The sequence below is a fragment of the Lissotriton helveticus genome, chromosome 4_1, assembly GCF_964261635.1.
Source record: "Lissotriton helveticus chromosome 4_1, aLisHel1.1, whole genome shotgun sequence".
NCBI classification, from domain to species: domain Eukaryota; kingdom Metazoa; phylum Chordata; class Amphibia; order Caudata; family Salamandridae; genus Lissotriton; species Lissotriton helveticus.
In genome coordinates this window covers 1,049,859,676-1,049,880,677 of record NC_136063.1, presented here as the reverse complement: position 1 = coordinate 1,049,880,677, position 21,002 = coordinate 1,049,859,676, and the positions used below count along the sequence as shown (strand labels likewise).

Below are 21,002 nucleotides of genomic sequence, written 5' to 3'. Positions count from 1 at the left end.
AACCTTACCTCCTTGAAAGACAAGTGAAGCTAAGGGGTGAGTTCGAGCTCCTCAACCAAGTCCTCTATGGCATTGTGGTTATTTTCACTAACAGCTGGGTTCTTGTTTTGAGACATGGTTAAAAACACTTCTAACCCTAGCTAAAGTGACTTTTTATTTTTCTAAAATTCTACAGGGACTTAACCAAGGCCCTAGCAAAAATTTTAGTAATTGTGCAATAGTGCCAATTTGGAAGAATCAGAATTCTAAAGACAATTTTAGAGTTCTGTTGTGTGATTAATTGGTAACCAAGTAGTCCAACAAATACAACGTTGTATATCCCAGTGCTGAACCACCAATGTAGGAAGCTGGCTCTGTATATACTACACCAAAGTGAGGTATAGTGTGCACAGAGTCCAGTGGAACCCCAAAGGTAGGCAGAGGTAAAGTTAGATTGCACCTCACTTTCTATATGTGGTAGTGTGGTCGAGCAGGAAGGCAGTATCAGAGGACATTGTTAAGCATTTGATGTACACAGTCAGCAAATTAATTTACACACTCAAAGACTGAACTTCAGACCAATTATTTTTGTATCAACAAGTTTCTTTTAGGTATTTTATTTCCTAGAACCAAGAAAGCCTGGCACAGGTAAGTGATAAGTACTTTGCAGTAAATATGCAGATTGTAGCACAGTTTGGATTGCAATTGTAAATGTACTTTAATTTGATTGCAGGAGTGTTACTGATAATGCAGGGCTTTTCAGAATACAGTACATATACTTTGAATGGGATTTACAGTAAGATTACAGGTAAGTTACTTTTGGATTACTTTTTTTACTCAGAGTAGTATACCTGGATACTACTCTGGGACATATCCTGTAATCAGGTAAGTAAAATCGTTTTTGTTAAACAGTACAATTTTAAAGATTTTTTTTAGCTTTTCAAATTCCACACTTAAAAACTTTTTACAGAAAAACAGTCAATGTTATCCTATGAAGGAAAATAGTGTCATCAGTTTTGAGGTATTTGGTAGTTGAGGTTCTGGGGGTATACTCGGGGTCTCCCAGGGTCAAAGATGCACTTTAGTTACACTCTCAGCGGCACTAGGGCGGCCGGGTACAGAGTGCTGAGGCCCAATGTTATCAAATGGGAGATAGGTTGGTGGCTGCTGAGGAGCAGGCCACTTGGTTGTGGGAGCAAAGTTCCTGGACTTTAGCTCAGGGCAAATGGGGAAACAAAGTGGCACCAAAGGGGCACCCTCAGCGACACTAGGGCGGCCGGGCGCAGGGTGCTGTTTCGACGTCGGGCGCCCTGTTGTTTGCAATGGGGAACCTCCGCTTTACAAAGGCACTGCAGGCTTGGGGACAAAGGTCTTCTGGGTATGACCACCACCTCAAGAGGTAAGTTGGGAAGTTAGGGGTTAGTTAGGCACCGTTGGTTTGGCCACCCAAGGCCGTGGGGCGTCGGGTGCAGGGGTGCCTTTTGGGGTTGGATCTTCTTACCAGCTCCTGGTCGTGGTTAAGAGGACCTTCTAGATTTAGGCTGCAGGCGTCAGCTTGAGGCTTGAGGCAGGTCAGTGGTCGCTGGATGTTGGGTCAGGATCGCTGGGGGACCTCCTTGTGGTGTTTGCCTACTCAAGCTCAGGCCGGGAACGCCGGGTGCAGAGTGGGGGGGACATTGCCTGGTTCCTTCCTGGTTCCATCCTGGTCACTGCTGAGTGACCCAGACTCTGTCCCCTCTGCTTTCAGGTACTCTACATCTTCGATCCACCTTTGGATCCAACCCGTCTCTTCTCTCCTGGCCGCCTGCAGCATCTTCATCTCCAGGCTCCATAGATCTCCACGACGAAACCCGACACACTTTGGCACGTATGCACCCGCTTCCTGTGGGTGAGGTAACGATCTAACACCGGTGCTCCTGTAGTGGTTTACATCTCTAGTGTCCTAGTTTAAAGTGGTTTAATTCTATTCCAGTCGGAAGACTTCTAAAGCAGTAATTTTCTAACTTTTACGCACCATTGACTTTGCATTGGTGCATGCGTGTGCTTTTAGCGCTGCACCTGAATCCCGCGAGCTACTCCCGTCCTAACTGCTGTTAGTCCAGTGTAGTCCCAGCGATTCCCAAGGCCCTAGGCCCTACCACTGTTCGTAAAGTGATACTTATACCACTTTTTTATATATGGTTTGAGTGGCCACCGGCCCTATCCATAACTGGGCAACTTGTGTATGTTTAACTGTGCTTTTGTTTAAACGCTTGTGCCTCTGGACTCATAAAGAGTACAGGGGATTATTCTAGTAATAAATACATATATTTTTATAATATATAACTTGTGTGGTGTCCTTTCATTTGATATTACAGGACTGCATATGGTAAAACAGCTGGCTTCACATGCCCTCTTGAGTTAAGCCTAAGACTGCTTAGGTCTATGCTACCCCTAGAATAGCTAGTCTATAAGGTTGACTTACAACCACCACCATAAGGGATTGTTTGGACTGATACAAGGTGCCCACAGAATTGTGGACATCATACATCAGGCCAACTTCTCACATTGGTGTGCAGCGGGTGGGATTTGAGCTTGCTGTTGTTTTGCCATTGCAATCTTTATATCAAATTGAAAGATCACATTAAGTACTATAGGTACATATAAACAAAAGCTTAGCATACTTAAGTTCTACTGAACTTAGTAGTTGTAGATAAAAGGGAGTAGCACACCCTGACTACAACTCACTAGCAAGGTTCCAGTAGGAAAACACTTAGTGTAGGTAAGTGCACCACTTACACCTCACTAGAAGCATGTCTGGCACAGGTGAAGCTTCCAGCTCTCTACCTGTGAGAGGTGACCCGACCAGGGAACCTTCCAAATATGCAAATCTCAGCTTCAAGGACTTGAGTGGCTTGTGCCATTCAAGGGGGCTGAAAAAGGGTCACAACCCTACCATCTCACTCCGATAGCAATCTTAGAAAAAGATGATTTTGAGAAAGCTAGTACAGGTCCCTCAGGGAACCCAGGAGATGAGGTAAATCCCCAGAGGCTGACCCCATCACTCCCATAGTAATAGATGAGGAGGTAGCAGATGATGAGGACTCAGTTAATGATCATGGGGATAACCAGGTACCAGTTAGGGAGCTTAACCAAGCTAACTTGGTCCTACATGGGCATGGAGAAGGGAACCACTTCCCCAGACCCAATAGCAGAATACTCCCAGTCAATAGAAGAGATAGATCCTTTTCCATGGACTCTGAATTTTCTAATGCCTCAAGGAACTCTCAAAGGGGAATGACTTCGCCCCAGAGAAAAGAGCATTAGGCCAGGATGAGAGATGTCAGACTCCAGATAGAGAGGGAAGAGATAGCCCTGGCCCAAGCTAAACTTGCTTTAGCAAGGGAACAAAAATTGAGTGGGGAGATACCCACTGGTGGCAGCATTATTCCCAAAGAGAAAGACAGGTCCTATGATACTAGAAACCTGACAAAGATTGTGCCCCCCTATAGGGAAGGGGATGACATCCACAAATGGATAACTGCTCTGGAGAGAGCCTGCATGGTACAGCAGGTCCCCAAGATCAGTGGGCAGCAATATTATGGTACTCCTTTTCTGAGAAAGGGAGAGATAAGCTCCTCACAGTTAGACCTGAGGATGCTAAAAACTACACTGTCCTGAAGAGTGCTCTTATTGATGGGTTTGGCCTAACCACTGTGCAATACAGGTTGTTGTTCAGAGATACCCAAAAAGCTCAGACTCAGGACTGGACTGATTTTGTAGATTGTGCTACTAAGGCTCTGGAAGGTTGGCTACTTGGCAGCAAAGTACATGACTATACTGGATTGTATAATTTGATTATGAGGGAGCAGATCCTTAGTAATTGGCAAAAACAGCTTTTGCACCAGCACCTGGTGGACTCAGATCTGGACTCTCCACAAGAATTGGGTAAGAGGGCAGACAAATGGGTCAGAACCAGGATTAGGCCTAAGAATCAGGGTAATGACCAAAAGAAGGATACTTCCAATGCTCAAGAGAAAGGTGGGGATAAATCAAAAGAAAAGTCTCCCACAGGGCCCCAAAACTCCAAGGATGGGGGTGGATGCCAAAACACTTCCTCTAACCCAAAGAAACCTTATTGCCATGCCTGTAAGCAGACTGGCCACTGGAAAACAGATAGCTGTTGTCCAAAGAATAGCAATAAAGAAAATATTCCTCCCAAGTAAAGCTCCAACACCTCCTGTTACTGTAGCAGTATTCCCCCAGGTGGTGGGAGCACCCCCAAGAATTTGGCTGGGTTTACTTTTGGAACTCAGGTGGACTCTGGCTTAACCAGATCCCCCACTACAGCTACTCTTGTCTGTGAAAATGGCATGGGGTTTGCCAACTTCACTGCGTGCCCAAACACTTTGAGCAAGTACAGACAGGAGCCCCACATCAATGGTCATAAAGTTGAGGCCTATAGAGACACAGGGGCTAGTATCACTATGGTGACTGAGAATCTAGTCCCCTCAAGGCAACTTTTACCCGGTGTCACATACCAGGTGACAAACATTGATGGAGTGCAGAAAAATCATCCCATGGCAGTGGTAAATCTCAGCTGGGGAGGTGTCACTGGCCCCAAGAGAGTGGCAGTGTCTACAAACTTGCCTGTAGATTGTCTACCGGGGAATGATTTGGAAATCTCAGCCTGGGCTGAGGTTGAACAAGAAACCCATTCTAAAATGGTAAATCTCCATGGAAAGGTTAGTGGGGCTGTGATGGCCACAGCCCCAATCCAAGATGTCCTCCCTGAAAAGGTTGGTAGGGCTGTGCTGGACACAGTCCCATCTTCAGCAGACTCCCTTCCTAGACCGATTAGCAGGGCTGTGATGGTAACATCCCATACCCAAACTGAGTCTCTTCCTGAAAAGGTTCGTAGGGCTGTGATGGCCACAGCCAAAACTCAAACAGATTCATGTGTTGTGAAGCCTGAAACTATGGATCACTCCACACAAACAGAGAGCATTGAAGAGGAAGAGAAATCTCCCTCCCACCAGACTTTAGGAAAGGATCAGCCTCCTCCGGGAACTGATCTTACCCCTTGTAAAGAAACTGCCCCAGAGGTAGTCAGGCCTAGCCTGGCAGAGTCCCTGATGTCAGTGGACCCTTCCAAGGTGGGACCCAGTCTGGAGCAGGTAACCTGCCCCTCTCTACCCTGCCTCGGCCAGCCCAGGGCTGCAGAGGTAAAGGAGGTCAGTGAGCCCCAAAGGGCCCCCTGTCAAATAAAACACCCCCATCAGCAGATTAGGGGCACCAAAGCTAGCAGCCCTAGCAAGGTGAAAACTTAAAAAAATTCCCGAGGGATCCCCCTTACCACTAGTTAGGGACCTCCCCCAAATGGACACTGTTGGGCACAGCCAAACCTGGGACCCCAAGGCCCCAAACCTGACCTGTCCCTCCAGTAAGCCAACCAAAGGGACCCAGCCTCCAGCTGTAGGCAGCCAGAGGTTGACCCTGAGAGCACAGTGCAACTCAGTCAAGGAAAGAAAGGCACACATGGTGGAAGATGATTGGAGGAAGCTGAGCCCTACATTAGTGGAGCCTCACTTCAGTACTCCATCTCAACACCAGCCTTTTACTTTGCCAAAACACACCACAGGTAGTGATTCCCTATGGTGGAGACCCTCTGATACCCCTAGGGTGAGGGATTGCTTAGTGGACCATGAGACAGGGGGTAACCATGCTAGTGCAGGTACTTCCTTATATGGCCACTTAGGCAATATAGGCTTACCTGGTCAAGGATAGCCTTATCTCCTTTCGTTTGGGGGGGTGTTATGTAGGAAGGTGGATACCTGACTATGGTTACCCCAGATTTTTTGCCTTGTGTTTAGCTGGTTTTCGACTTAGTTGGCCTGGGACCCTGCTAATCAGGGCCCCAGGCTATCTGCTCTCTCTTTAAAATGGACTCCATGTACCCTAGGTGCGTAACTAATTGGATATTGGTTCACCTTATCAGCCCCTGTACAGTGTACTATAGGTACCCAGGGTATAGGTGCATCCAAGGCCTACCAGGGGCTGCAGCATATCTTTTGCCACCCCTGGCTGGCAATCCAAACTGACACAACTGGCTGATCACTCAGCTGGGGCAAGGTCGTGTAATCACCCCTTGCTTGGATATAGTATACCTATATCTAAACCTATATCTGGACACATATATGCCTATAAGTCACTCCTATGGCAGGCCTTAACAATCCTGGAGGCAGAGTGCTTGGTTTTATGTGAGATGGTGCTCTAGCATGAGCTGAGCCTGTCTGCAGCTTTTGGAACCATTTCCTTATAGCTGTTCCAGGGTATTGCCATACCATATACTCTTAAGTGCATTATAATCCTCGCGGTTATTGCTAACTTTGGTTTGGCTTTATCAAAACATGTTGTGTAAGGTGTCATACACTTTGGAATACTACCCCCTCGCCAGTTCTGGCGACGGGGGTAGCATTCCACCCTTCTAGAGGGAGAAGCATGTTACTTTACTTAAACGCGGTTAATTCTAACCAGAGCCTCAGCATCACAAAATGGATGCTGCTGCCACATACACAAGTCTGGCCTCCTGCTGCGGACTGAAACCTGGCATGGGAGGCTTAGACAAAGAGTTTCCTGTCACAGGGAGGTGCTACACCTCCCCAGACAGGAGATAGTCGATTGGGGCAGGGAGGGCTGAATGAAACTAGGCACTGCCTGGGGCACACAAGGTGTCCCATGCAAAATCCAGTCAAACTGGTTCTGGGGCACTCCAGCCCCAGCTCTGGCGCGAAACTGGACAAAGGGAAAGGGGTGTAACCACCCCCTTCCTGGGTCCCACCCATAGGAGGGACCTAGCAGGTAACCCAGCCCCTTGATTTAGAATAAAGGTAGGAGCTGTGCCAATGCACATCAGATTATCCTGACTGAAACTTATGAAACGAACCTCTGGACCCTTCAACATCCTACTCAACGTAGAAGACTGAAGAATCTCCCTTGTGGTCAAGGAGTGACCACCCTGTGCAAACAGGCACCATCCAGCGCCCAACGGTTTGCTTTGCTGCAGTTCCCGCCGGAACTCGAGCGACAGAGATCGACAAGACCCAGCTTCCCTGACTTCTAACAGCCCGATCCGCAGTCCCAGCGAATCTGAGACCCGTGGAGGCGACGTGAAGCGTGGAGCCGGCCATCTTGGAAAAACTACGAAGTGCTGACCGTGCAGCTCCCGAGGCACCCTCGAAGCTGTGCATTGGGGTTTGAGAAGCCCCAGCCCCGAGCAGCTTTTGCACCGAAGATCTCCCCTCCACACCCACCGAGTGCTGCGTGGGGCCCTTTTGCATTTTCCTGCTCGACGCGTTGGTCCGGTCGCTTGGCCGTTGGCTAGTGGCTCCGACGAACCTACGAATTTACACTGCTAGTCTGGTTGCTCCAGACTGGCCCTCGCTCCCCTGAAAAGGAGCAATCTCTCTGACCTTGCTGGTCCGAGTAAGAAGCGATCTTCAAATCCTGCGTGGGTTGCATTTGCCAAGGCCTGTTAACTCCGATCCGGAAGCCGACCCCGCCGACAGCGAGAGCCTTCGTGGGACAGCTCGTGATCCACTCCTGGACATCCTCGATGCCCCAGAGTCCACGTGGCAGCGGAGACAAGCTTCTCGACAACCACCTGATTGCGCCCAACATTGCCTGGTTCCTTCCTGGTTCCATCCTGGTCACTGCTGAGTGACCCAGACTCTGTCCCCTCTGCTTTCAGGTACGCTACATCTTCGATCCACCTTTGGATCCAACCCGTCTCTTCTCTCCTGGCCGCCTGCAGCATCTTCATCTCCAGGCTCCATAGATCTCCACGACGAAACCCGACACACTTTGGCACCTATGCACCCGCTTCCTGTGGGTGAGGTAACGATCTAACACCGGTGCTCCTGTAGTGGTTTACACCTCTAGTGTCCTAGTTTAAAGTGGTTTAATTCTATACCAGTCGGAAGACTTCTAAAGCAGTAACTTTCTAACTTTTACGCACCATTGACTTTGCATTGGTGCATGCGTGTACTTTTAGCGCTGCACCTGAATCCCGCGGGCTACTCCCGTCCTAACTGCTGTTAGTCCAGTGTAGTCCCAGTGATTCCCAAGGCCCTAGGCCTTACCACTGTTCGTAAAGTGATACTTATACCACTTTTTTTTATATATGGTTTGAGTGGCCACCGGCCCTATCCATAACTGTGCAACTTGTGTATGTTTAACTGTGCTTTTGTTTAAATGCTTGTGCCTCTGGACTCATAAAGAGTACAGAGGATTATTCTAGTAATAAATACATATATTTTTATAATATATAACTTGTGTGGTGTCCTTTCATTTGATATTACAGGACTGCATATGGTAAAACAGCTGGCTTCACATGCCCTCTTGAGTTAAGCCTACCTAAGACTGCTTATGTCTATGCTACCCCTAGGATAGCTAGTCTATAAGGTTGACTTACAACCACCACCATAAGGGATTGTTTGGACTGATACAAGGTGCCCACAGAATTGTGGACATCATACATAAGGCCAACTTCTCACACAGGTTCAGGGAGATTTAGGGGCGTTATGGGTAGGTAAAAGTTAGGGATCAATGGGTCCCTTCCCTGGGGTGGGTACACCCCCTATTATTCCACCCTCCAGTAGGAGGGGGCATGAGCGTGTCCCTGGTAGGCTGAGTCCCCGCATCTGCAAGATGGTAGGGACTGAGAGTTGTGCTTCACCTTGCCTCTCCCACCTGAGGGGTGGAGTTGGAAGAGGTCAGCACACCTCTCTTCCTCACTTGTTTTTCCCGCTGGTACTCCCACCCAAAGCGGGGGTCATAACTGGTGGGGACCAGTTGCTGGAATCAGCAAGTGGCCTGGGGAAACACACAACGGCGACAAGCCTTTGAAGCTTCCCCTTCGTTGGCCCTGCCCAACCTTGGGTAAGAGGCTTTGAACCTCGTCCCAGGATGTGCATTGTTTAAAGCCCCAGAGAGCAGCAGGCTCTCGACCCAGGGGTCCAGGAACATGTCTGGAAGCAGCCACTCAGCCTGGACACTAGTGGTGGGTTACTTTTTAGGGGGCATCTCTAAGATGCCCTCTGTGTACAGTTTTTTATTACATTCCACACTGGCATCAGTGTGGATTTAATGTGCTGATACCAAACTTCTCAGTTTTCAGTGTTGCCATTATGGTGCTGTGGAGTTCGTAATGACAACCTCCCAGCACCACATACTATTAATGGCAGCACTGCACTTATAATGTGTAAGAATGGACTTAGACACTGTAGGCGTACAGGGCTCATGCTCCTGTACCCTCACCACTGGTATAGTGCACCCAGCTAGAGGCGTGACTGATCTAGGACAGGGCAGTGGGTTTTGGGCGCGGCACACAAGGTGTGTGCTATGTCGACTCTTCATTTTGCAATGCACCAAGACACGCAGCTTGCAAATGCAGTGTGTGAGTGTAAAGTTACAGGGCCTCTAAGGGCCTCTAAGGGTGGCACAATAAGTGATGCAGCCCTTCGAGGTCTTCCCTGATCACAGTGCCCTGGGTACCTTTGGTACCATTTACCAGGGGCTGTCTTCTGGCCAGAGATGCCAATTTTGTTTTGTCTTCAATGCAGTTTTAGGGAAAGAACATAGGTCCTGGGTACCTGATTGGCAGGAGCGCAGGGCACACTTGGTCAAAGCTCATCAGCAATTCAGCAAAAGTGGGGACAACTATGCAGAAATAGGGCACTCTCTCACAGTGGCCCTTAGCAAACATTCCCCTAGCTGCTACAGGTACAACTCCACACTCATTTACTAAACACTATTGTGTGGATGTTCTAGCCAGATAACAAACTATGGTTGGCCAGATGGTCTTAAGGACTTTATTTCAGACATCTCAATCATCCACATGGTAGCTACCTCTGATGGAAGCGTACTGCTTTACAATCTTTTCAGAGCGTGTGTATTAACAACAACAAATTCTGCAAACTGAAAATCACCACAATTGGAAAAATCTAAATTAGAATGGCGGCAAACCCTTCTTCCTGCCTAGCCCAGAGTTAATGATCATGACTAATGGATCGTTGCTGAGTTGGTGAGGCCATCTGGGAGAGGTGAAGATCAGATCAATCAGAGTTGTAGATGATTCGCTTGCCACCAAAAGCTTCCCACCCATCCATCGTAGAAAACGGGTGAGGTTTCTTACGTACAACACCACTGGCATGTGATACTGCAACAAGCAGGGTGGGTTAGGGTCATGAGTCCTGGGCCAAAAGGCTCTGCACCCCTGGAACTGGCTAAGTCATCAGGGAGTCTCCCTGTTCATACATCACCTGACAGCATCACACCTGACATCATCTGTGAACGCCAGGGCAGGCTAAATCATTCTGCATTGCCTTGCAGTTTGCAAACAGTGACTACACTAAGAAGGTGGCACAGGGCATATGTCTTGATCATTTTACCATTGCTGAGAACATGCATTGTGCAAGTGTTTGCGTGTTGGTGTGCCCAAGGCAAGTCCCCCTCGGGGATGCCTTTGGTTGGACTGGAGCTTGGGACTCCTATATGCGTTCCTGTTACTATCTCCTGTGCCCCGAGTGCTGGAAAAGATCAATAATGAGCAGGCCCAAGTCATCCTAGTGGATCTGGTGAGGGCCAGGAAGGTGTGGTTATCCAGAGCATCTGTGCTCCAGTCTGCTGCCTTTTCAGGAGGATCTTCAGTTGCAGCAGCAGAGCAGGGTCCAACATCCATGCACTTCAGTGCTTGGAGATTGAGTGGCAACAGCTAACTGCTTTTTCACCTTCCTCCTGCTGTAGTAAATGTAATTCTGGCAACCAGGCATCCCTTTACCAAAATTATATATATGGGACTCTAGGAAAATAATTACTTTTGGGGTGGGGGGGGGGTGTTCTGCTAGGCATATCCAGCCCCTGGAAGCCTGTGTATCTGAGCACTTTCTTTGCTTTCCATCATTAGCCTAGCAATCCCTTGCTGTGGGCACAGCTGAAGGTTATTGTGCTGCCTTTTCAGCTTTTCTGTTGTTACCTGATCATCCAGCTCTGTTTAAATCACCTGTTGTAATGCTTAAAGAGCTGATTCCCGTGTTTCCTCCAAAACCTTTTGTAATGCCCCAATGAGATCGGAATTTTGTTTTCGCATTTCTAATGTGTACCCCATTTGAACTAATGCACAGTTGTCCTGTAGGGTTACTCACACTAAGGACTGTGTTCATAGTGATCATGTCAGTTAATGTGTGACTGAGCTACACACACTAACTTTCCAACAACAGCACACCACCTTCTTTCTGAACAAGCTCGTGCTAAGGACTAAGGCAGCATTTTTTTCAGAAAGTTGTCCACTCCCTTCCACATAGAGCAGCCTGTAACCCTGCCGGCATTCTTTACCCTTCTCGTCTATCCAAGAATGACTCCATTGCTCACACCCTAAGAGAGCTCTGAGCTTCCACGCTGATCACACCAGGGACCATCTTATGGACTATCAACTCTTAACTGAACTCTCTGGAACAAAGAAACTTTGAGCATAAGGATATGCTATGATTTGCAAAGAAACAACCTTTGGAAGACCTTTGTGCTGGTACCAGGGGGGCCAGGGCTGCTGCCACAATCCTGGTGCTTGAAGTGCCTTTCTTGGATATGTGCCAAGCAGCTGCGTGGGCATCCGTCTACACATTTATGAGGCACTATCGATTGATAGCTGTCTGGCGGGAGGGGAAATTTGCCTGTTCGGTCCTACTGAATTTTCCGTCCCGAGGCTATCCACAGACCCACCACCTATGGAGGTAGAGCTTTGGTATCTAATCGCAGAGTGAGGAATCTTTTGTTACAAGAATCCATTAGAAGAACAAATTGGTTACCTTCATTTCCACTTCCTGATGGATACTCCATTTAACCGCAGATTCTTAAAGAACACTCCCTCCTCCCCATTCTGTGGAATTTACCCCTTGATCCATAGTGAAAAGGTTCCAATTAGAGATCTTCACACGGACACAATCTGAATATTAAGGGCCCCATGACCAACAGCGCGGACAGATATCAGAAAGTAACTAGTGTCTATGTGCGAAGATGGCTGGTATTTTATATTGTGACCCCAATGTCACTTCCAAGGGTGGGGATGGTCCAGGCGCGGAACTGCTCAATGCCGCTTACTGGCGTGCAAGGGAATTGCTGAGAAGAATCTGCACATCTGGTCGTACACCTGGGGAATTCATAAGGTGCGAAGTCGGCTGTTAGTGTACCTCCAGAAGGAACATTACGAAAGGTAAATAACTTGTTCATTGCTGCCTTGTTTTTTTTCTTCTAGCTGTACCACTACACCTGTCATTATTTAAAAGAAACAGACAGCTCAAAGTGAAATAATGATTATAGATGTCAAGTAAGTAGGATCTTGTGTATAATTAACATTGTTTTTGCTTTCCTGTTTGTGCTTTTTTGAGTCCTTGTTTAATTTTGTATTTCTAGGGTTCACCTTTGAATGTTGGAATTGTTCTCTCCAGTGTGCTTTTGGCGATTCAGCTCTGTCCTAATATGAAGTTCCAGTTAAATGAAGAGTATGGAGAAGATTTAAGTGATGGTATTTGGCAGTATGTGTATGCTATTGATCTATTGTGCTGCCATAGAAAATGGGTGTGGACGCATGACAATGTTATAAGGTAAGTCTTAACTTTTGCAGTACAAAAATAAGTCTACTTAGAGTATTTACAATCCTTTTCTCATTTTGAAAATCAGGCTCAACCATAGCATTAATACATGTTTAGGAGTGACTTTTATTGTGCTGGCAAATTAAGAATTGTATACAAGTAAGTCCTTGGTGAGACTTAAATACCCTGCCTTTTAAAAAGATGCTAGGGTATCAACTTTTCCATTTTCCAGTCTTGGTAATGACATATTTTGCTGTGCTCTGCAGGCAGAGTCAGATCCCATACTTTGCCTTGTATTTTAGGCTTTTTCTTCGGTGGCTTTGTCTATTTAAAAACAACAATTGTGGGTTTTTGCTGTTGGAATATGTAAAACACATGTTCTTCTTTCTAATATGCTGCGCCCTGCCTTAGTACTCAATAATTCTGCTATAGGGGTGATTTATACAGATTAAAAGAGGAGGTTTGGGTTTATGCTTTGGATTTGCTGCTTTCCTCCCTAACCCTCCCTATTCTGTGTTTGTGTAACCCATGGATTAATAGACCTCTTTTTTTGACTGGCTGTGTTGTATCCTTTCATAGCTGACGTCAGGGGACTCATTTTTCTCTGTGCAGATTTACATATCATTTGTATTTAGAACTTCATGGGAGTTCATGGCTGATGTCCTTTTAAATTGTTCCTTCTGCTTACACCCGATCCCTGCTTATTCTTTTCTTTCTTTTAATTTGTGAGGAAACAGGCTTTTTGCATGTTTTAACCCACGTTTTGTCCCCATTTTGACTACTAGGCACTGGTGTAATGGCTCTGATATGCCCTGAGCCCAACTAATTAGAACTCTGTGCGTGTGCTCTGACCCTTAAAAATGGTACATGGTTCATTGGTTTATACCCAATTGGCATAGCTTAATTTACTTGTAAGTTACTCATATATAGTTCTGGGAGTACATAGGTTCTGGTCTGTAGGTTAAACTATTACTCGTGGACTGCAGCACTAGCTGTGCCACCACAAGAATGACAAAGTAAAACCTATCTCCCAGACTGCCACTGCAAATTGGTAGAGCAGTTCAAACTGCTAACTCTACTTTGCCATTGAAAGTAATTGCAAAGCCCAAACCTCCTCTTTTAATCTGTATAAATCACCCCTATAGCAGAATTATTGAGTACTAAGGCAGGGCGCAGCATATTAGAAAGAAGAACATGTGTTTTACATATTCCAACAGCAAAAACCCACAATTGTTGTTTTTCTGTGAGAGAGATTGATCGCCCCATTGGCAAGGACAGAATTATATGATGACAACTCATCTGTGCTAACTTCTGAATCGCCTGGAAGTTCAGGCTGGACTGTCCCCATAGGGAGCAGGGTCAAGACTGATTTGCATATGGCTGGGTTCAAACTGGAATGGCATAGGGAGTATGAATGACATTGTTCTGCGTTTGTCCATCAATTGTTCTTTTTGCATTCGTCACCCTGAGTGGGACGGCCATGCCCAGACATGGGTCCAGTGCTCTCCATGCCACTGGAGTCAAGCTAGCTAGGCTGATCCAGTCCCAGGATGCTTCTTTCCATTCCAAGGAGGACCTAGCCTGACAGTTCGGGCGGGCTGTTCCCATAGTGAGCAGGGTCAAGACTGATTTGGATATGGCTGGGTTCAAACTGGAATGGCATCGGTAACAAAACAACCGATGGATTTAGGCCCAGATCTCTGTACTGGGGTGAATGTATGTCATTGTTCTACATTTTGTCCATCAATTGTTCTTTTTGCATTTGTCACCCCGCGTAGGACGGGAATTCCCAGACGATGGTCCCATGCTCTCCATGCCACTGGAGTCAATCTAGCTTGGCTGATGAGGGGTGAAACCCCAAAATCGGTCCCAGGATGCTTGTTAAAGCTGGACCTGGCCTGGCAGTTCAGGCTGGACTTGTTGCCATAGGGAGCGGGGTCAGGACTTATTTGATTATGGGTGGGTTCAAACTGGAATGGCAATGGGAGCAAAAATCAATGGATTTATGCCCAGATCTCTGTACGGGGTGAATGTATGAGATTGTTCTACATTCTGTCAATCAGGTCTTCTTTTTGCTTTTGTCACCCTGAGTGCGACGGGCATGCCTAGACGTGGCTCCTGTGCTCTCCATGCCACTTGGGTCAAGCTAGCTTGGCTGATGCGGGGTAAAACCCTGAAACCGGTCCCAGTATGCTTGTTTCCAGTCCAAGGCGGACCTGGCCTCGGAGTTCGGGCTGGACTGTTCTCATAGGAAACAGAGTTAAGACTGATTAGCATGTGGCTAGGTTCAAACTAGAATGGCATGAGGAGAAAACAAAATGATGGATTTAGTCCCAGATCTCTGTACTGGGGTGAATGTATGACATTGTTCTTCATGTGGTAAATAAATAAATAATACCTCTCTTTTTGACTAGACATATATCATAACAGATAGCTCAATAAATAAGAGTCAAGATTCGAGGTAGTAGGAGTTTTGCAGGTTTAATACAGCATAAGGACAGGAACAGGACAACCTGCATAGGAATAGGATGACAGGGCCCAGCAGCTGCTGGGGCTCGATCTGGGATGAGCGCGCTGGCTTTTAATAACAATACATGAGCATATATACATAACGCAAACACATAGCATTACATTGCAGTAGGCGTAGCAGTGGGTGGAGCAGAAGGTATGACGCGTAGCAGTCGCGAAAGATAAGGGCGAAAGTAGGTGTAACTGGGCGTATACATAGACATGTGATGCAAACGTAACAGAATATGTCATGAATGGGCGGAAACATTGGAGGGGGCTACCTAAGGAGCCGGGACCTCTAACCTGATGGTGCGCGCAAACTAGCAATGACGTATCACTAGGAGAAGCTGGGGGCTATGAACTCTGTGCTAGGAGCAGAGACTGAAGTCTGGAGAGTCAGGGCGACATGTACCTAAACAGTATCTAGTATCTGATGTTTAGAGAACATGTTGATATAAACTAGAAGTTAGGAGGGGAAAGGCTGACTTGATTCTAAGACTGGACCATGCATTATTCTACATGTAGTGCGTGATGAAGAATATTAAATGACCATTAAATGCAGTATTTCTCTAACGTGGAGACGTGAAGGCTAGACAATGACGGAAACTATTGATGCAGTTCAGTAGCTTAGGAATGCAGAGAAGGAGGACTGAACTGATAACTGGAATCATAACATATTCTTGGCAGACTCAGAGACTGAGCCAGGCTGGGCCGGGCACTGCGAGGCAGGAAGTAAGTGAAGGGTCGAGGATACAGGTGGGGGCTGTATCGCTCCTCAGCGAGGTTTCAGGAGACAGGAGCTGAATCTGGTGTCCGGGCCCTTTTGAGGCCTAGAAACGGGGACTTTATAATAGAATAACGTGCACACTGAGAAACGTGGCAACGTAGCTTTACATAGGCCTGATATACGTAGTATTCACGAGGACTGGAAACTGACATACTAGAGGTGGACACAACTGTAATTGCGTCATTAATCGAACATGGGGAATACATATGCATATTTAATCATGCATACATAACATATGATGGATGACACGTAGGGACACAGAACATGGCAAAATTTACTTTTCCACATTCCCTCCTTGTCACTACGTTTCCATCATGAAACATCAATTTTCATGATACCGTCTATCATTTCATACAGTATCATTTGCTCGTCTCGAATTATCCTGGAACGGGATTTAGAACGGGGCTTGGGACTAGGAATACAAGAGGTAGCACAAATGCCGCAAATCGCAGGGCCACATTGTATACAGAGGCAGCAGCTGAATATGATCGCTACTGCAATACCTAGGAAGGACAATATTTTCCATCCCCATGCGGAAATTATATTCCAGAACCAACCGGACCATGTCCAGGTGCCTGGATCTTGGTGTATCAGATGGGCAATTTTATGGAGTCTGGTTATAGCTGAATAAACAGACGGCTCGTTATTTGGAATGAAAATGCAGCAACTAGATCCGATGACTCTACAGGCCCCGCCCCTATCGGCCAGTATGACGTCTAGGACGAGACGATTCTGTAAAACGACAAATCTCATAGCAGATTGCTCTTCGGTTAAGTTACCTAGAGCAGAGGCAGTCTCATTTACTACAGCTTCGAGGGTTCTGGTTAACCTACGGATCAGTTTACTATTCTGGATAGGTCCTATAAAGAAAAAGAAACCTCTGTTGAAATCTGTATACTGTTCTAGAGCAGTTTCAGTATAATCGACAATTGGGGACTCCCTTTTATGTCTAATGTGTACTAGATGTGTATTTCTGTGATAATCAGGTGGGGCTAGGAAAACTGGTGGCAGTAGGAAGGCAATGTAACAGGTTCCCTCCCAATCGAGGGGCAGACGAACATATGCGGTTTGACCACAAATAAAATAAGAATGACGTGAAGCTTTGAAAATAGATTTCCCACTGTCACTATACTTGACAATAGTAGTACAATCACTATGTCCTACGTGTATGGAACCCTTATTTCGGACACATAGTTCGCCTTTGACTGGTAGTACTGAAATAGCAGGTAAGTCTGGAGTAGTATCAGACTGAACATTCAGGACCATGAAATTCGACGAATAATTACCTAAATTATACACTTCATTTTCTAGATCTAAACCTGTTCTGTGGGGAAGACCTTGCTTGTCTGGAAAACATGTACTGTTAAGAAAAGACATATCTGTTGAGGATGACGTTAACGTGGACCATGCTCCACACGAACCATTATGTGAGAATGGATAAGGAAAAAGTGGCAGAACTCCCTTCGGGGTCTGGAAAGGGGGGAGTCGACCACACACCCAACAATTAGTGGCATTGCTGGTCTGGTGTGAGTAATGTAACATGCGGATAAATGAGTTATTTCGCATGGCGAGGCGGTAAGAGAGTTCATGAGGAGGCAGATCACTAAACGTGTGCTCTATTGTAGCATTAGCAGACTTATTTACATGAAGAACTGGGAAATACAAGAAAAATGCATAACTGGTGCAGGAAATCATAATGCTGAGAAACAATATGAAACATAGAAAAACGATACATCGGATTGAGTTTTGACTAACTCTCTCACTATGGGGGTCTATTTTATACATGTCAGAAACAGTCTAACCGTTTCACCTAGGGGAGGACTTAGACAATCAAACTGACTGACTTATTTTACTAGACCGGAGTTTTAGTTTATACTCCTGTTGCGGAGTTTTCTCTAACAGGGGAGGGGTTGTAGCAATGTCTTTTGCGGGACAGTCCTTGAGAACAATATTTTGGCAATCCTTCAAATCCTGGGAAATGTTCTTTAAGACGGGTTTCAGTCCATTAAAAAGTTTTATATGAGAAAGGTGCACCCAGCCTTTGCGTCCTTCCAACTTCACGGCTGTACGGGTGGTGAGGAGGACCTGTCGGGGCTCTTTCCAACGAGGCTCCAGCGGACTTGATCTGTCAAAGTTGCGGACCATCACCATGGATCCTGGAACGATTTCATGCGGTGCCACCTCGGTATTGTCTGGAAATGCGGCGGCAACCTGTGAACGACATGAGTTGAGGGCAGACATCAAGGAAGCTAGGTAATCTGTCAGCATATTACTTGAAACATCGGTAATACTTCGGGGTCTAGGAGTACCCCACATGTTAGGGGGGCGACCGAAAACGACCTCATACGGGGACAAACCTGATCTGGAATGTGCGACCATGCGCATATAAAATAAAGCGACTGGCAGAGCTACTAGCCAGTCCACACCTTTTTCTTTACACACTTTTGCAATACAGATTTTCAGGGTCTGGTTATGTCTCTCCACGAGACCGGCTGCTTCAGGGTGGCGTACACAATGAAACTTCCACTGGTACCCTAACAACAGGGAAACATGCTTCATGAGTTCAGATGAGAATGGCTGGCCGTTGTCAGAATATACGACTCTAGGGAGTCCATAACGGGGGAAGAACTCACGAACCAACTGCTTGGCAGTGGTCGCGGCTGTGTAATCTGGGACTGGATATGCTTCTGTCCACCTGGACAAAGCGCATACAACTACAAGGACATACTTGAAACCTCGACATCGCTCCATCTGAATATAATCCATCTGGAGGACTTCAAAAGGGTGGTCAGGGGGCTGGAATCCACCTTGTTCCACCGGGACACTTTTACCTGGATTAAACTGACAACATATCATACAGGTACGGACTTTCTGCTTGGCTGCAGCTCGTAAATGCTTGTTGAACCAAATGTTCTGGATACTGTCTAACATAGCTTTTTCTCCTAAATGTGCTGGACTATGTGCGGTATTAATAATGACTTGAACCATAGAGTCGGGGAGAAACCATGTGGCTCTACCCTTTGTTAACCATCCTTGATCTGTCTGGACCCCTCCTTGTTCGGACCATTTCTTGATTTCTTCGGGAGTAGCATGTAACTGGATATCTATGACATCTTGTGTAGGGTCCTTAACTGTCATACATGTAATCGGATCTGGAGTATGTGTCTGTGTCGGATTAACTTGAAAGTCTGGAGTCTGTGCTGTAAGCTTGGCTGTGCGATCTGCTAGATCATTACCTTGGGAAATAATGTCAGTAACTTTCGTATGTGCTTTGCACTTCATGATAGCGATAGATGTCGGTAAATGTATGGCATCTAACAGAGCTTGAATAAGGAGACCATGCTGAATCTTGGTTCCATGAGAAGTCATGAAACCTCTCTCCTGCCAGAGCACTCCGAAGTCGTGTACAACTCCAAATGCGTAACGTGAATCTGTGTAAACATTAACTTTCAAGTTCTTGGCGTGTATACAGGCTTGTGTCAGAGCAACTAGCTCTGCTGCTTGAGCGGACAGGGTATCAATACGGTGTGTTTCAATAACTTCAGTGTCAGTAGTCACTGCATACGCGGCGACTAGTTCTCCTGTACTAGTTCTCATACATGAACCATCCACATAAAGTGTCAGGTCGGGGTCTGGTAACGGAGTATCTGTCAGATCTTGTCTTGGCTTTGTCGTAATGTTAACTACTTCCACGCAATCATGTGTGGCAGAATTCGAATTAACTGATGGTAATAATGTAGCAGGATTTAAAATGTTGCAGCGTCTGATTTCTATGTGAGGCTGGAACAGTGTCAATTCATAACCTGTTAAACGTGCAACTGTCAAGTGCTGAGTTTGTGTTCGGTTTAAAAGAACTTCCACAGAGTGTGGAACTTGTACTGTCAAGGTATGTCCTAAGACTATGGAATCACTTTGTCTGATAGCTAATGCTGTGGCTGCAACTGACTTGAGGCACGCAGGCAGAGCCTGGGCTACAGGATCTAATGTGCTCGAAAAATAAGCACAGGGCTTGTATTGTCCTGCTTGATCTTGTGTGAGAACAGATAATGCTGTACCTTCACGTTCAGTAACGAAAAGTGTAAAAGGCTTACTGTAGTCCGGTGTCGCTAGAACTGGAGCTTGGCATAAAGCTTTCTTTAACTCATTGAAACTAAGTGTATGTTCAGATGTCCAAGGGAGGACAGTCGATACGGCTGCCTCCTGTGTCGTTAACTGTATCAGTGGCTTGGCTAGAAATGCATACTGGGGAATCCATTGTCTGCAGTAAGAAGTGAGGCCGATAAAAGCACGTACCTCCTTCTGGGTCTTGGGCTGAGGAAGACTCGCTATTAACTGGATACGGTCTGGTGTCAACTGCCTACCCCTCTTGGACAGTAAGTGTCCTAAGTAGACCACTTGCTGGACACAGAATTGAAGCTTAGAAGGGGACACCTTGTGCCCCATCTCGGCTAGGAAATACAAGACTGTAAGGGATGCTCGCTCGCAAGCACGTTCAGAACGGGCTGTGATCAGTAGATCATCGACATACTGGAGCAGGGCAGTGTCAGTTGGCATGTGAATGTTGTCTAGTTGTCTCTTGAGTGCTTGACTGTAAATACTAGGACTTTCTGTGAAACCTTGAGGAGCTCGTGTGAACATATAGCTCCTTCCATTTAAACAAAATCCGAAAAGGAACTGGCTGTCTGGATGAATAGGAACACTGAAAAATGCGTTCTTGAGGTCTATGACAGTGAAGAACGTGGCTTCGGAATCAATGGCCGTTAATAGGGAAGAGATGTCTGGGACAACTGGGTACTGAGGAATAATACATTTATTAAGCTCTCGTAGGTCAATCACTAATCGATATACTGGGGGTGCATTTGGATCAGTACGTTTCATGACTGGAATGATCGGAGAATTACATACATTGGAGTCAGTTTCTACAACCACTCCTTGAGCCATGAGCTCGTCAATAATTTTGGATAAGGCTGCTACAGCCTCAGGTGGCAATCTGTACCGTCTGATTCGTGGTAACACTACACCTGGCTTGAGAGTCACACGATAGGGTGTGATTTGCATGTAACCTACATCAGTTGGACCTTGCGCCCATAAATGCTGTGGAA

General features: G+C 46.4%; 1 protein-coding gene across 3 annotated transcripts in view; it reads left to right on the top strand.

Moving 5' to 3' along the window:
- The window catches only part of ICE1 (interactor of little elongation complex ELL subunit 1), a 1,011,762-nt gene that overhangs the window by 751,311 nt on the left and 239,449 nt on the right, over positions 1–21,002 (top strand). For all 3 annotated transcript variants that reach the window (XM_078687642.1, XM_078687643.1, XM_078687644.1), the window contains one exon: positions 12,427–12,617. In XM_078687642.1, coding sequence (XP_078543768.1) covers positions 12,427–12,617 — 191 coding nt within the window. The remainder of the gene's footprint in view (positions 1–12,426; positions 12,618–21,002) is intronic.